Below are 15,255 nucleotides of genomic sequence, written 5' to 3'. Positions count from 1 at the left end.
CATTCTTAAAGCTGGCCTTTTCTCTTCTTATATGCTTATCTTGCCACTAGAAGCTAGAGCAGATTTTGGGTCTTGGCGCAATTTTTCTCTTTTGGCTTCGTGGTCTTTTCAGCGGCCATCCCTGCCTCTCGTAAGCTAAATATAACTACAACTATATCCTCTTTCAGCTGCAAAGACTTTGGAATAGGTACCGTCCTTCGAACATTCAAGCTTGTCTTGAGAATTTTGTCTTTATTTGTGAAGCTCTAATACCTTTCAGATCAGCTACGCCTTGCTCCATTGCTGGCCTCGATGTCAAGCACGCCCTCGGCTCCAAACAGGGGCCTTGCGGTCTTTTCCGGAGGAAGTGCAGCTAATAACCTCGTGGATGTCTTTGATTCCGTTCGAGAAAGCAAAAAGTGTTCTCTGAGTTATATCATCCCGATCAGTGACAACGGCGGCTCTTCTTCGGAGCTGATCCGAATCTTTGGGGGCCCTGGAATTGGAGATGTACGGAGTGAGTATCCCATAGTATCACTGGTCGTCACGACCATGCTAATATTTCACAGGTAGACTGGTCCGCCTGATTCCACCATCGCCTCCCAATTCTGAGCGAGCTGCTATCAAGGCATTATTCAATCATCGACTATCAGCAGACAATTCTGCTCATAGCGAATGGCTCGCTATCGTGGATGGAACATCTGTTCTATGGTCATCAATCACCCCGGCAAAGAAGGAACTCATCAGATCATTCTTCAACCTTTTGAACCTGGAGATCCTCAAGCGTGCGCGACCCCCGGCATCAACTTTCGACTTCTCCTCAGCCAGCGTCGGCAACCTATTCCTCACCGGCGCCCGGCTCTTCAGCGGCAGTTTTGAAAGCGCCATATACCTCCTCAGCAACATCTGCGACGTCCCCTCCGACCTAATCCGAGTCATCCCAGCCATAAACTCCAACTTCTCGCACCACATCTCCGCCTCGCTCGCCAACGGGACCATCATCGTAGGCCAAAACAGCATATCCCACCCAAGCCTCCCACCGCGACCCGCATCGCCGCGTCCAAAGAACCCCCTTCAGTCTGAGCCCGACGAACCAAGCGCAATAGATTACACCGAACCATCCGACGTCCTCGACACAGCCCTCTACGAAGATGACCAACCACCGGGATTCCTCCCCCACCTCCGCAACAAAAACATCAATTTCTCCAAGTCCGAGAACGAGGATCTCCCCGCCCGCATCACGCGAGTATGGTACATCAACCCTTACGGCCAGGAAATTCGACCGCGCGCGAACCCGCGCGTTCTAGAGTCCCTGCGTGATGCGCAGGCTATCATATACAGCATCGGCTCCCTGTATACATCTCTCATACCAAGCTTAGTCCTGCAAGGCGTCGGCCAAGCAATCGTCTCCAGCCCGGCGCGTCACAAGATCCTTATCCTGAACGGCTCTCTAGATCGCGAAACTGGTCCGCCTTCGGACCCATTCAGCGCAGTCGATTTCATTGAGGCGATTACGCGCGCGGGGGAGGAGAGTCGGGGACGGATACCGCTTGATGCGGCGCAGGTCCCATCACCTCAACCTTCGGCATCAACATCGTCTGCGTCGGATACAGCTTCAAGCTCTAATCCTGATCCGGACACCAGTACAAACACCGAATCATTCCCCACCATAGAACCTATCCCCCAGGGCCTCCCATACACCTCCTACGTAACGCACGTCCTACACCTTGAAGGACCAGGGACACCACACGTAGACAAAGACCGGTTAGCGGAGATGGGCATCGAGACGCTGCGACTGTACGGGCGGAAAATCGTCTCTTCGACGGGTGGCTCAGGGTCAGACGCGGCAATACCGATCGGGATGAGGTACGACTCTAACGGGCTTATTCAGGCGCTAGAAGTTGTGCTTGGGAAGAAGGGGGATGGGATGTTGAGGGGGGCGGTTAGTCGACGGAATACGTTGGACCCTGGGAGGAAGAGGGGGTCGAGGGATTTGTCGAATTATGTTGGATAGACTTGGAGCATGGTGGTAGACTCAGACTAGGGAAGAGAGTATAGAGGGTAGAGAGAGGCAGGGACTTTGGATTATAGTGATGACTTGGTTTTCTTTTATTTCTATCAGAACGGATTTTATATAATAGAACATTTACACCTCGCATTAGCACCATACATAGACAGTAACAGCATATCCAAGACCTTTCTTTATTTTGACTCCGATCACAGCCCACAACAGACACAGACGCCGTCTCCATGCTTCATAAGTCATATAATACATCTGCGAAGTACAATCGAGAATGTAAGCACAATAGAAAGTGCAAGGGTAAATCGCGCGAATAGAACGAGATATAGGGGCATATACATAGGAAAAATTGGTTAGAGGAAAGGGGTATGAAAGAGGTTATGCCCTAGCCGTTGGGCGCGGCTTCCACGGCTGACGGCCGAGGTTGACTTGGGGAGGCCGGCTCCCTTGGGGAAAGCCTCGAAAACCGCCACCGTAGAGACTGGAGCCGATGTCCATTAGGATGGCCTTTTGCGGCTCGGCTACCGATCCGTTAGTCGACTTAGCGCGGGTGTTCGACGGCCGTGTAGGTTGTTTTGCCGGAGCGTTTGTTTTGGTGAGATCTCGAATAATATCTCGAAGCTCCTTGTCATCTTTCGTGATTTGAGCTTGGATAAGGGCAGGGCTATTGGAGGTTTGAAGAGCAGACATGACAGTGTCTCGGGGCGTATAGTTGTATTTTTCGGGAGAAGGTGGTGAGATGGGAGTGATTGATGGGTCGAGGCGGGCTTTTTCGTTCTTGCCGAGCAGCTGCATAATATCCAAAGTCTCCCCGTGGGGAATCTTGTTTGGATGAGACGGTGTCACGCAGTCCATGTCAACTTCCTTTCGCAACACGTGATCGATGTCGATTTGAGAGAAGTATGCGCACGACTGAGGCAGATCATTAATGCCGACCTGCTGGGAGAACATGGAACGCGTCCAGACATTGGCAACCTGTAAAGCCAAAGCAGCGCGGTATTTGTCCTCCTCTTTCACTAGATATCTGATTTCGTCGTGGACGGTGATGGCTAAACGAGCCTGAATGTTGAAGCGTCGAATGAGATAGTCCATAGCGATGATCAACAGGTGCAGGTAGTCTACACCAGAAGACTGGATTGCCCAGTTAATACGGGATGTCATGAAGCTACCCTTGTTGATGAAGCGCCGCATCAGGGCTTCAGTGATACCGGCACCTAAGACCGGCGTCCGAGGCCGCTCTTGTTCGGCAAATTCCTCCAATTTGTTGAAGACAAAAGATTCTGTGCCTCCCCGCCAGAAAGGAGTATCGCTCAATTGGCGGCGTGTGGTTTTGGCACCCTTGGTCTCCTTGTAGAGCTTCATCGCCACCTCCTGGGTATCTTTCTCGGTCATCGACGGGTTGAATTGGCGTAGTAGCGTGGCCGCGAACTTTACACCAGCTCCATAAATGCGTCCGTAGTTGAAAACTTTGGCATCATTGCGCGAAATGCCTAGGATCTTAGCAGTACGTGAGTGCATATCAGTGCCCGCGGCCTTCGATCCCTCGAGAGTCATGAACCCAATAGCATTTCCACCGTGGAGCTGGAATTGAGCATCACCAATCAAACTTGCGATCCATAGCTCTTGAGAGTCAACATCGGCACCAACGAACGCGTAGCCCGGCGGAGCTTTGATCATGGCCTTGAGTTCTGAGCCGACGCGATTACCTTTAGCATTACTCGCTGTGAGCCATGTGTTTTCCACGGCTCTCCGAGTGATAGTGCCCATTGGGATAATTTGAGGCAGAATGAAACCCAACTTCTGGTCGTCCTTCCTCGAGGTATGAGACCGCACGTCATTCTCGTAGACAACCATTTGTCCCATTATTCTATCACGGGCACTGATCCAATAAGAACAGGACGCATTCATTTCCAATGCCTCCTTGGCGAGAGCATATTGAGACGACAGTGTGCCGCGTTCAAAGTACTGCAAGTACCCTTTCGCCAACGGGCTGACGCAGCGCGCTTGTGGTCCATCTTTGTGAGGAAGTTTGAAGTAGATGTTCCTCCTATCGTTTTGAAGCTCTGCGATCTTCTCTTCGGACATATCGCATGCAACCACAGGTTGATTGTCATACTGGTGAGCTTGTTCGCGCGGAACTCTAAACGTCCAGCCATGCTTGTCTGACCAAATCAGCGGATGGCTATCCCAGGACAGCTTTAACAAAATGGGAGCAATTCGCGTCCGCACTGTGAGGTTGATTTCTGCGTTGTTTGACGTGAACAAATCTTTAAACCATTGCGGCATGCCGGGCTTTTTCTGTCTCGCAGCTGGTCGGGGAGGGTCTCCTTTCTTTTTGCCCTTGACCATTTTAATTTCCTGACCAGTCCAGTCCAACTGCCGCAACCAGGGATCATTTGCATACTTTTCAGGATCATCCTTCACACTCAAGGCTTCATCGCATAATTCGACAAGTCTCCGTTGAACGTCGCCAAGTCTTTGGTGATAAGTTGACTCAGCCTTATCGAGGTACTCCTTCCAGGTCTGATTTACTGGAAGTATGACAGAGGAGAGATGTCTCAGAGCGCCAAAGCTGACAGGATGCGGGCAGGTCTCCAGAAAATTAGGGAAAACCTTCTTGTATACACGATGAGTGATTGCGACATCGGCAGCGCAGTAATCCAACAATTCATCCAACTTTCCCAGTATTTGAGGCTTGTCGAGCTCGCCGAAGTAGTCTCTCTGAGACTTGTCAATAGTGACATCGCAATGGAATTTAGCCACATCTCGGAGAGAATTGACCGAACTCCTTCCGACCCACAGCTCTTCTTCTTCTTCCCTTAGCATTTTGTTCTCGATTAGGGCTGCAAGCTCCACAGAGTTGCTGTCGCTCGCGATTTTGTCCCTCAGATCTCTGTTCTTCTTGTGGCGCATCCAAGTGGGCCGTTGCTGTGAGCACATCCCATTCACGGCGACATGGAGTGACATTGTATCAAGAAAGAAGTTGCCCGTCTGCTTAAGGTCATACTCCTCGAAAATGCGCGCACGGTCGTATCCGATGTTATGCCCGACAACGATCCTTGGCTGCGTTGGATCGCCTAAGGGCACAAGCTGAATTTCGTTCTCCGACTCGCCCAGTAACCAGGGTGATATCCAAGCGTACCAAGCTGTGGGACTAACAGCACACGCCATGACAGCGAATGGATTCTCTTTGTACATGACTTCGGTATCGAAAGTGAGCATTGATTCGCTCGGCGCATCCACAGCTTCCGACGTGCCATCACTGTTATACTTGGTCCACCCACTACGCCTGACCCATTTGCGCGGTAATGACGGCGAATTGGCGAGCGCATATTGCTTAGAGTAGGTAAGGTAGGGTTCCGATGAGTCCATTCCCAGCTTGAAGAAGTGTTCGTCTAGGGTTCGCCCCTGAAGGGCAGGCAGGTCGAAGGCGACCGGATCCGCATGTTCCTGCGCTTTCCCAAGTAAGTCATGTCGCGTAAGATGATCTTTTGATAGCGCGACTAAATTCGGATCCGGCGGCTTCGACTTGTTGAAAAAGATCTGAGAGTACACATGGTCGCTCAGTTGCTGAACGCCGATCTCGTTGTACCTAGCACCAGCGGGAACTAAAAACTCAGCGCCGAGCCAGACGGGTTTATAGTCGCATAGTCATACCTAGAAGTGAAGCTCGTTGAGTCTCACTTTCGCCAACTTGCGAGCTGTAGCATCTTGCTGATAGTGGCGAGGCATGCGACTGCACAAATGAGCGCAGGCGATATTTCTGTGGATAAAAACGAGCTACCCCCCTGGAGCAGGGCGCGCAGTGAGTTCTGAGCATGTTACAACTGATGCAAGGACGGTCGTATGAGCTCCATGATATCCCAAGCTGGCCGTCCTTGAATGCTGGATGCGATTGAGTCAAGGAGGCGGAAGTGATGGGACTTCAGAGCTCTTTCCTATCGCGCAACCCACCGAAGCCTCACCGCTTTCTGATAAGCGGGCAGAGTCCCTCCCTCCGACAGTAATTAAGTGGCGGACACAACCATGTGTTGTAACACTCAGTTTCAATAAACTGCCTGAAACTTCCTCGCCGACTAGGATTCAACTTGCATCTCAGTGTGAAGGTGGAGGAAGCCATCCTCAGCCTGAAAGCTAGTGACGACTGCTCCGAAACTACTCCAGTCATGGAGGACCAGCCATCCTCCTCCCGCCGCACCTCGGCTATGGAAATATCATCTTCACCTCCCCAGCGCCGACGACCATCAACAACTCAGGCCGGCCCGTCAGGACCTCGTAAACGTCGAAGACTTACTTCAACATCTCAGCTCGAGACCGAGCCGATTGAGTCGATTGATCTCACGGAGGTGGATGGCAACTCGGCTATTGCCAAAGTACTCGCGAAGCAACGTGAAGATGCCATCGCTGCCCAGCATTTGAATGAAGGCGAGAACGCACGGTCAAGGCTTACTGCATACAAATGCCCCGTGTGCATGGAACCCCCTGTTGATGCCACGACGACGGTCTGTGGTATGTATCCTCACTGTCGGACAGCAGCTGTACTTCTCGCTGACTAGAATAAGGTCATTTGTTCTGCCACAAGTGCATCATCGATACATTAAAGTTCAGCGAAGAGCAGCGTACAGACCAGACGGGAAAGGCGCTGCGGGGCACATGCCCCGTATGCCGAAAACCACTTGCGCGGGCAGATACGCCTGGACCAAAACGAAACCTCGTACCTTTACAGGTTCAACTTATCACCAGGAAGCGCATAGAGTCCGAGCGCAGAAATCCATCATGAAGACACCGCTGGACGATTTCCAAATGTGTTGTCGGAACAACTTCATGCCACTAGGCCCTACACCATCCACCAGCGCGCCACCGCATTACCGTGCAATATGCGTTCGAAATCACCTTAGGTTTCTCCAGGATACTAGACTTATCAGGTCTCGATCCCAGCGAGGATTAATTCTCTACAGCGTAAGCGTTTATTAGAAAGAGTGTCTATTCGACACCATTCATTCGCCTTGCCATCTGCTCCAGGAAACCCCTATTACCGTCCCTCCGACATATCGGCTCCATGGTGTCATGGTTAACAATGCAATGGCAGCTTTGCGCACGGGTTTTCTGCAGGGTCCACGGAGCAAGTCTTCGGAGTAGTTGGACGAATCTGAACCGTGGCTCATAGTCTATCGGCTTTTTCAGAGTTGGAGCACGGACATCTTGAACTATTTTACCGACCTAGAACTTACATTCAACATGGAACAATGATTTATGATTCATCAACTAGTATGTATTCTGTGAGTACGGAGTACTGAGTAGAGTACGGACACAGTACTCCGTACTCTACTCTATTGTAGACAACAGGGCAGGAGCGATGCGGGGCTCCACTGTGAAGTGCCGAGCAGCACCATCCAATAATGATCCAGCAATCTGCGATTCTGGGCAGGGTCCAGCGCTGACCGAAGCCAAGCTGCTGTCAAAGAAACCAGTCCTGCATGCAACCCCATTTCTTTCATCTACCGATTCCTTTATGCTTCATTATATCGTCTCTCACTAATCTTGCGACTCTTGCTTGAAATTATCGCGACGTGTGGGTCGCAACCAGTTCGTTACTTCTTCATGTTCATTCTCCCGTGAACGTCATCCCCGAGATGGAGTTTGTTGAATGGGAGCTGAACTGGCGCCAACTAGGGAAGAATTGACCCCTTTTTGATTCATGTCCCTGAAGTAGCTTCTCTTTCTTGTCGGCTCCATTGAACCGCAACCAACCCGACAACATGAGCATTCATTCCCACGACCATGCAATATTTGCGAGCACGCCGTCTCCGCGAGCCGAACCGGTACAGGAGGATATCGAGGCTCATCCACGCTCACCACAACAGGCGCCTGACTCCATAAACTGGGAGCCTACCTCCCCAGATACACGAACAATTCCTCCTGCGCGGCCCAGCTCTCAGGAGACGATCAGACACCGCGCGCGTCGCGCGAATACTGCCCGTTCATACCGTCCGGATACTGTTGCCCATGACCCCAACTGGCAACCTGGAACAGAACCTGGCATTGACCCGTCCAGACCTCTTCCAGCTTATAATGCGGAGTGGATGACTTCAATCTCGACGAATCTACACCGCAGATGTGAAATAACTGTGGTGGACTTCTCCCAGAACGAAATGCGCCAATACGCACTCGATAACGATAATATAGAGCAGTTTATAACTAGGGAACGAGAGCCATGGGTGCAATGCAGGTGGATCAATGTCAACGGCCTAAGCTGGGATGTCATCAGGGTCCTGGGAAATCAGAAAGGTCTGCACAGGCTAGCACTTGAAGATTTGATAAACGAGAACAACCGTACCAAGGTGGATTGGTATTCCGATCATGCTTACATTGTTCTTACGTTGCAAAAACTTATCAATCTGCGACAAGAGTCTAGTGACTCTGAAGAGGAAGCTGCTGACGATAATGAATCCTGGGGACCGGAGCGGAGGAGCTCGGCGCTGAGCAGCAAATCTGTATCGCTGAAGAAGCCGACCAGACGGCACGTCATCCTAGCCGCTTTGAAGGATATCCTCTGGCCTTTATCCAAACCCCGAAAACGTGAATCAACAAATAGGGACACTGATGGAGCTGGATCTTCACCGGGCATGAATGGCTCATCCAAGGCACCCAGATTCGGGGACATTGCCGAGGTTCCAGGCAACGCGCGCAGTATCCAGCGATATCGGGGTGGTCCAAATGAAGATCGGATCGGCTTCATGGAGCGCCATGCTGTACTTGCACCAAAAGAACTGGCAGTGACTCTGGAGCAGGTTTCCATTTTTCTTCACGCTGACAACACCGTGGTTTCCTTCTTCGAAGCAAGCGCGGAAGAGGTTGAGGCTCCCATTGCCAGGCGTCTTACCCAGCCGGAGACCATCTTACGCCAATCATGCGATGCTAGCATGCTCGTACAGGCTATATTAGATGCCATAATTGATTTGGCGATACCGGTGACCACGGCTTATCAAGACGCAATCGGCGATCTAGAACTCGATGTCCTCACGGATCCAGACGTTGATCAGTCAAAGAGCCTCTATATCCTGACTTCTGAGATTTCAATACTGCGCAGCGCCATGCAACCTATTGCCACCATCATAAATGCTCTTCGAGATCACCGTTCTGAGCCCGTCAGCACTCCTGGCCTCGCCACCCTCAGGCCACCTGGGTTTGCAACACCGTCTTCCACTCATGGCCATCTCGGAGTTGCTACCCCAAATCTTATGAGTATGAGCGGCACAAGCGTGTCAATAAGCCCCATGTGCCACACCTACCTGGGTGATGCGCTTGATCATTGTATAACCATCGTCGAAGGATACGATCAGATGAGGCGGGCTGCCGACAACATGATTGATTTGATTTTCAATACAATTGGTAAGGTACCCCGTAGCTGGCCGCTGGACATCTTATTTACAATATCTAGGTGCGTATCAAAATGAGAGTATGAAGCAGTTGACCCTTGTCACTTGCTTGTACCTTCCTCTCACATTTTTAACGGTTGGTATCCTTAGTCGCTCCGATACCTCATGCTGATCTCCAGCAGGGTTATTTTGGCATGAACTTCGAGCGATTCAGCGGGGTTACTGATCACAGCGATGGGTAAGTACTCAGACAGCGTCGCCTGCAGCAGCGACTAATCGATTAGGTATTTTTGGATCATTGCGCCACCTTTTGTCTTTGTAACGACGCTCATCCTGATGTAAGTCTCCTTAGCTTTTCGCTGCGGAAGGTGTACTAACTCATCTTGTAGGCGTGACAAGATTCAGCGGTATGCTGTTCTGTTGGCTCAAAGACGCCTCATCAGCAGTTCGAGACGGCAGAGGAAGCAAAAAGGCTTCAAGCGAGAATAACCTTTGCTTTCTCATTATTTATTCAATGCGGTAGTGTGGCGTATATTGTACAGTCTAGTCCGTATTGTACATTCATCTTACTACAAGCACATTTCAGAAGGATTTCCGTCGAAAAGCCATGTAAGCCTTCCACGGAAGCTTCCAATCCGATGTCAGAAGTTCAGGCCTGAAGATATCAAAGTCCACGCTCTCCAGCTTATCTAACCACAGCCGCGTTGCAACAGCAGGCATGAACACCCCAAAAGCCCGATTGGCCTCATCAAGTGGTGACTCCTGCTCCCCAACAGCATACTGATGGTCCTCCTCCCCCTGATGCTCAAACGCATGCCCGACGTCCTGGCCCGCCCGCAGATTGCTCAGCATTTGTTGCACCGTAATCAAATGATCGCTCGCCCTCGTCGCAACCGTAAACACCGCATCCCGTAGGCCCTCCGCCTCCGCACCCCGCCTAAACACCTCCTCCTCTTTCACCCCCGCCTGCGCCATGACATCCAGCGGCAACATAACAGCACCCTGCCTTGCGCCCGCCTGTCCAGCCCCAGCCGCAGCTCCGGCCCCCGTATCCTGAACCTGCTGCTTCACCTGCTGCGGAAACGCAACAATCGGCAACCCACGCAAAACAGCCGCAATCCCCGCCGCCTTCCCAATATGACTCGCGACATGATCCGCCGTAACGCTCGCCATGGGGAGCGCCTGCAGCGTCAAATAAAGCAGCGTGCTATACGTACTCTCCGCGTAATTCTCGAGCGCCTCGATATTCGGATACGGATCGTTCGTGAGCGTTTGTTCCCGCGCGTTAATCATCCGATTCAACCAGTTCTTGCTGAGCTTTGCCTTTCCGCCGCTGCGCGCCGCCAGGTCTTCTATTGCCGAGGCGAGCAGGATCGCGATGGGTTCTTTTGGTGGGGACCCCGCGAGTGTTTTTGAAATTGCGTCCCGCCAGAACTGGAGGCGCATTAGACCGATTGTATACGAGGACGTTGTGTCGGGGATTAGCGATAAAGTGGAGTTTAGGGCGCGCAGGGCGATGTATGCGGGTTGGGTCTGGCGGGGGATGAAGGTGCTTAGGGTGTAGGAGGGGCGGTCGTATTTTCTAGATAGCACAGGTGTTCAGTAATCAGTTTGATTGTGGTATGATTTGGGGAGATGCACGACGTACGCAAGGAGATTGAGGCAATATTGGTGTGCTGCCTGGACTTCTGCTTCTGCTGCGCCGGTTGTGGTTGGTGTACTGAGTTGGCGCTTTTGGTGGGTAGTAGCCATGCTGCGCGGGATGTAGAGGCTTCGTAATTGACGATATGAGCAGTAGGGCCGCATTGTATTCTTCTTCGATAGTAAGGACATCTTGATGTCCTTGCAGCCGTTGATGGAGATGATCAATCGGGGTATGGATTGCGCAGGACTGCCAGCCTGATTAAGGTAATAAAAACGATGCAGGAGATTATAGAATATCCATGAGTGCGCGACGAGAGTTGTCCAAAGGCTCTCCAATGACCAAAGAAGAAGCTGGATCTCCGAGTTGCTGACAATGGCGAAGCTGGTGTCGGCTGTACTTTTTTTCATGACGTCGGGCCGAGTTAAATGACTTTCGCGCGGCGCGTCTCCCGAGCTCTGATCAGCGGCCACTCAATCAACCAACTGAATGCTCAGTCCACCCATGCTCCCCTTTCACTCATTTTCACCAGGGAAACTTCGTACAACATGGATTTCGATGCGTCTAATGATCGCCCCTTCAAGAAACGGCGCTTTTTCGTCGATGACGAGCACCAGTCCACGAACGAGTCCGAAATCCCCTCTAGCCTCGACGCGTCGATACCGTCTTCATCGCGAAGAGACCTGAACAATGGCCCCAACGGCCATCATACACTAGCCCCGAGCTCGGAGGCTCAGCGGTACCAAAAATGTGGACAAGAGGCTCCGCAAACCACGACCCTCTCTACATCACAAGGCCAACAAGATACAGACGGGTTCGATACGGCGGCGTTCGTCAGCATCGTAGGCGAGGACTTGTCTCCGGAAACATTGCTAAAGATTCGAAAATCCTCCGGAGGAAATCTTGAAAGAGCCATAAATGTATACTTTGATGGGTCGTGGAAGACTTCATCAAGTGCTGGGTCAAATTTGACGACGTTCTTATCCCGCGAGCGAGCGCCTTCACAGCCAGCTCCAGCTATTAGATCAATGACGCCTGCTGCAACATTAGTAATGGAAGATACTAAGCCTGCCGAGCAACCAACGCCGCGTTTGAATTCACAACCCTCTCGCAGATATCTCGGAGCTTTTGGCGTTGGTGCGTGGGCTACGAGAAGTGGAATGGGCTTGGTTAAACATGGTGACCATGTCAACATCGAACGGGCAAGGTCCCAGCCTCTTTCTACTCGCGGCCGGACCGGAAAACCCAAAGTCAACCAGAAGGGAGATGTTCTCACACGTTTTACAAACAGTGCTGGCCAGGAGATTGGAAGACTGCCTCGAGAAACGGCCCAATGGGTCTCGACGCTTCTCGACCAGAAGATATGTGAATTTCGGGGCGTCTGCGTTTTCGCTCCGGACCGGCTTAGAGTAAACGACACGGTCTACTTGCAACTCTGGTGCTACCTGCGGATAGAAGCATTTCAGCCAAATGCGTTGCAGCAGTTAATGGACGACAATAGAGCAACGAGCATTTTCGAACAAGAAGAAAGCACTGAAGAGAAGCAGCTACGTCTTCGTCAGGTCGCTTTAGTCCATTTATTCGACGAAATCGGTCTTCTATCAACCTTGCAGGATGACACGATGAAGAAACAGAGAAAAGAGGGTTTGCTCCGCGCTGCCGAAATGGCAGACCAGGAGGCAAAAAAGACAGCCAAGTCTGGAAATGACGATTCGGACGAAGAGCCACCGGCTGAACTCGAGGAGGAGCAACTCGATGCGCTGTATAAGAAGGCGCAGTCTTTTGATTTTAGCATACCCGAGGCCCAACCTCCATCTTCCTTTGCCTTGGATCTTCGCAAGTATCAGAAGCAGGCGCTGCATTGGATGCTTTCCAAGGAGAAGGATCTGAAATCTGGCAGGGAAAAATCGATTCACCCACTCTGGGAGCAGTACGTATGGCCGCTGAAAGACGTCGACGACAAAGAACTTCCAATCATTGAGGGGATAGAACACTTCTATGTCAACCCCTACTCTGGAGAGCTCAGCCTCGAATTCCCAGTACAAGAGCAGCATTGCCTTGGAGGCATCTTGGCTGATGAGATGGGTTTGGGAAAGACCATTGAAATGCTCAGTTTGGTCCATTCTCACAGAAGCGTTCCACCAAGCCGTTCCAGCGATCTAACTAGACTGCCTACGTCTGGTATCGTAGAGGGGCCTTACACTACCCTAGTTGTTGCGCCAACATCTCTACTCGCGCAGTGGGAGAGCGAAGCAATGAAAGCCTCCAATGAGGGATCGATGAAAGTCCTCATGTATTACGGAAATGAAAAGTCAGTGAACTTACGGGAGCTGTGTTCTGCTGGCAACACCGCAGCTCCCAACGTGATAATCACGAGTTATGGTGTCGTCCTCTCGGAACACCGGACGCAACAAGCACTTCAAGCGGGGGCTTCTTGGACGCCAGGCAACCTATTCTCGGTGGACTTCTTCCGAATCATCCTCGACGAAGCTCACCTCATCAAGAATCGGACGTCTAAGACAGCTAAGGCTTGCTATGACCTGAAGGCGACGCACCGGTGGGTCCTCACAGGTACTCCGATTGTCAATCGTCTGGAAGATCTGTTTAGCTTGGTCAGGTTTCTCAAGGTTGAGCCATGGAACAACTTTTCCTTCTGGAAGACCTTCATTACGACGCCGTTTGAGTCAAAGGAAATTGTACGCGCACTTAGTGTCGTGCAGACGGTACTCGAGCCATTGGTTCTCCGGCGTACCAAGACGATGAAGACACCTGATGGAGAGCCATTAGTTCCCTTGCCCAAGCGGACGGTAACTATCGAAGAAGTCGAACTCATAGAACAGGAAAGGGAGATCTATAACCACATCTTTACCCGGGCAAAGCAAACATTCAACAGCAACGTCGAAGCTGGGACCCTGCTCAAATCATACTCGACAATCTTCGCCCAACTGCTCCGTCTCCGCCAGACGTGCTGCCACCCAGTCCTCACACGAAACAAGGCCATCGTCGCAGATGAAGAAGATGCCGCTGCCGCCGCCGACCAGACCAACGAGCTCAAAGATGACATGGACCTACAAGAGCTCATCGACCGGTTCACAGCAACAACTCAAAACCACAGCTCCGAAGAAACCCAAGATCCATCCACAAAATTCACAGCGCACGCCCTCCGTCAAATCCAATCCGAATCAAGCGGCGAGTGCCCCATCTGCTCAGAGGAGCCGATGATCGACCCGGCCGTCACAGCCTGCTGGCACAGCGCCTGCAAAAAGTGTCTGGAAGACTACATCCAGCACCAAAGCGACAAGGGCGTCCAGCCCCGCTGCTTCTCGTGCCGCGCAGATATAGGGCCCAAGGATATCTTCGAAGTTATCCGGCACTCGTCACCGGGTACAACGCCTACCGAAGCACCGCCATCTTCATTACCCAGCGACGACCTATATAGCTCATCCCAACAACCACCCCGCATCTCGCTGCGCCGAACCAACCCTCTTTCGCCGTCAGCACATACATCAGCTAAGATCCACGCCCTCCTCTCTCATCTCTCCCACGTCCCACCGGGTACGAAATCCGTCGTCTTCTCGCAATTCACATCCTTCCTTGACCTGATCGGCCCGCAACTCACCAGGGCAGGGATCTCGCATATCCGACTAGACGGCACAATGCCGCAGAAGGCCCGCGCGGAGGTCCTAAAGCAGTTCACGAAAACCGAGACATTTACACAGGAGGAACTAGCCCAGGCTGAATCCACATCCACTCCCACTCCCATACCAAATTCAACTCCAACCCCAGGACCAGGTACCGGTGTCGGTCCCGACATCAGCACACCCAAAAAACCCATTTCCAAGCGACCCACATCCACTTCGCCATCCCCATCATCCCCAACAGTCCTCCTAATCTCCCTCCGCGCCGGCGGCGTCGGGCTGAACCTAACAGCCGCAAGCAACGTCTTCATGATGGACCCGTGGTGGTCCTTCGCGATCGAAGCACAGGCGATCGACCGCGTGCATAGAATGGGCCAACTGCGCGACGTGAATGTTGTGCGGTTTATCGTCAAGGACTCGATTGAGGGACGGATGTTGAGGGTTCAGGAGCGCAAGATGGGGATTGCGGGGTCGCTGGGGTTGATGGGGGGTGAAGGGGGTGAGGAAGAGAGGAGGAAAGAGCGGATTGAGGAGTTGAGGTTGTTATTTGAGTAGTTTACTTATTTTATCGTATTATATACTTTATTAGGTATATTG

At 51.9% G+C, this 15,255-nt stretch overlaps 6 protein-coding genes across 6 annotated transcripts; 4 read left to right on the top strand and 2 right to left on the bottom strand.

Annotated features, from left to right (window-relative positions):
* Positions 1-291: 291 nt before the first annotated feature.
* Positions 292-1,993, top strand: BDV17DRAFT_280477 (gluconeogenesis factor YvcK family protein; the record flags this gene model as incomplete). The annotated part of the gene is made up of 2 exons (XM_073759886.1): positions 292-496; positions 549-1,993. The coding sequence occupies 2 exons, from the start codon at positions 292-294 to the stop codon at positions 1,991-1,993; spliced, it is 1,650 nt and encodes a 549-aa protein (XP_073617685.1).
* Positions 1,994-2,076: 83 nt separating this feature from the next.
* On the bottom strand, positions 2,077-6,045 carry BDV17DRAFT_27082 (DNA-directed DNA polymerase gamma MIP1). The gene is made up of 2 exons (XM_073758720.1): positions 5,657-6,045; positions 2,077-5,607 (listed from the first exon to the last, which is right to left on the bottom strand). Exons 1-2 carry the CDS (start codon positions 5,817-5,819, stop codon positions 2,378-2,380), a joined length of 3,393 nt encoding a protein of 1,130 aa, XP_073617684.1. The 5' UTR covers positions 5,820-6,045; the 3' UTR covers positions 2,077-2,377.
* Position 6,046: 1 nt separating this feature from the next.
* BDV17DRAFT_27030 (uncharacterized protein) lies at positions 6,047-6,888 on the top strand. Its single transcript, XM_073758667.1, has 2 exons — positions 6,047-6,508; positions 6,562-6,888. Exons 1-2 carry the CDS (start codon positions 6,166-6,168, stop codon positions 6,777-6,779), a joined length of 561 nt encoding a protein of 186 aa, XP_073617683.1. The 5' UTR covers positions 6,047-6,165; the 3' UTR covers positions 6,780-6,888.
* A 406-nt stretch (positions 6,889-7,294) lies between these two features.
* On the top strand, positions 7,295-9,914 carry BDV17DRAFT_27032 (putative CorA family metal ion transporter). Its single transcript, XM_073758673.1, has 5 exons — positions 7,295-9,391; positions 9,441-9,514; positions 9,561-9,616; positions 9,663-9,716; positions 9,768-9,914. Exons 1-5 carry the CDS (start codon positions 7,759-7,761, stop codon positions 9,865-9,867), a joined length of 1,917 nt encoding a protein of 638 aa, XP_073617682.1. The 5' UTR covers positions 7,295-7,758; the 3' UTR covers positions 9,868-9,914.
* Positions 9,915-9,960: 46 nt separating this feature from the next.
* On the bottom strand, positions 9,961-11,211 carry BDV17DRAFT_289280 (uncharacterized protein; the record flags this gene model as incomplete). The annotated part of the gene is made up of 2 exons (XM_073761629.1): positions 9,961-10,960; positions 11,027-11,211. The coding sequence occupies 2 exons, from the start codon at positions 11,209-11,211 to the stop codon at positions 9,961-9,963; spliced, it is 1,185 nt and encodes a 394-aa protein (XP_073617681.1).
* A 357-nt stretch (positions 11,212-11,568) lies between these two features.
* On the top strand, positions 11,569-15,213 carry BDV17DRAFT_280474 (DEAD/DEAH box helicase; the record flags this gene model as incomplete). The annotated part of the gene is made up of 1 exon (XM_073759885.1): positions 11,569-15,213. One exon carries the CDS (start codon positions 11,569-11,571, stop codon positions 15,211-15,213), a length of 3,645 nt encoding a protein of 1,214 aa, XP_073617680.1.
* Between the last annotated feature and the right edge of the window lie 42 nt (positions 15,214-15,255).

The sequence above is a fragment of the Aspergillus undulatus genome (genome assembly GCF_047715775.1).
Source record: "Aspergillus undulatus strain CBS 261.88 unplaced genomic scaffold BDV17scaffold_12, whole genome shotgun sequence".
Lineage (NCBI taxonomy): Eukaryota > Fungi > Ascomycota > Eurotiomycetes > Eurotiales > Aspergillaceae > Aspergillus > Aspergillus undulatus.
Note: the sequence above shows the minus strand (reverse complement) of the source record. Positions and strands in the feature narration are given on the sequence as shown.

Coding starts and splice junctions, on each gene's coding strand:
- BDV17DRAFT_27082 (XM_073758720.1), bottom strand. CDS start 5,819: ATGCTCAGAACTCACTGCGCGCCCTGCTCCAGGGGGGTAGCTCGTTTT. Junction 5,608..5,656: donor TCAACGAGCTTCACTTCTAG/GTATGACTATGC, acceptor CTGAGTTTTTAG/TTCCCGCTGGTGCTAGGTAC.
- BDV17DRAFT_27030 (XM_073758667.1), top strand. CDS start 6,166: ATGGAGGACCAGCCATCCTCCTCCCGCCGCACCTCGGCTATGGAAATA. Junction 6,509..6,561: donor TGCCACGACGACGGTCTGTG/GTATGTATCCTC, acceptor GACTAGAATAAG/GTCATTTGTTCTGCCACAAG.
- BDV17DRAFT_27032 (XM_073758673.1), top strand. CDS start 7,759: ATGAGCATTCATTCCCACGACCATGCAATATTTGCGAGCACGCCGTCT. Junction 9,515..9,560: donor TTCCTCTCACATTTTTAACG/GTTGGTATCCTT, acceptor GATCTCCAGCAG/GGTTATTTTGGCATGAACTT. Junction 9,717..9,767: donor GTAACGACGCTCATCCTGAT/GTAAGTCTCCTT, acceptor CTCATCTTGTAG/GCGTGACAAGATTCAGCGGT.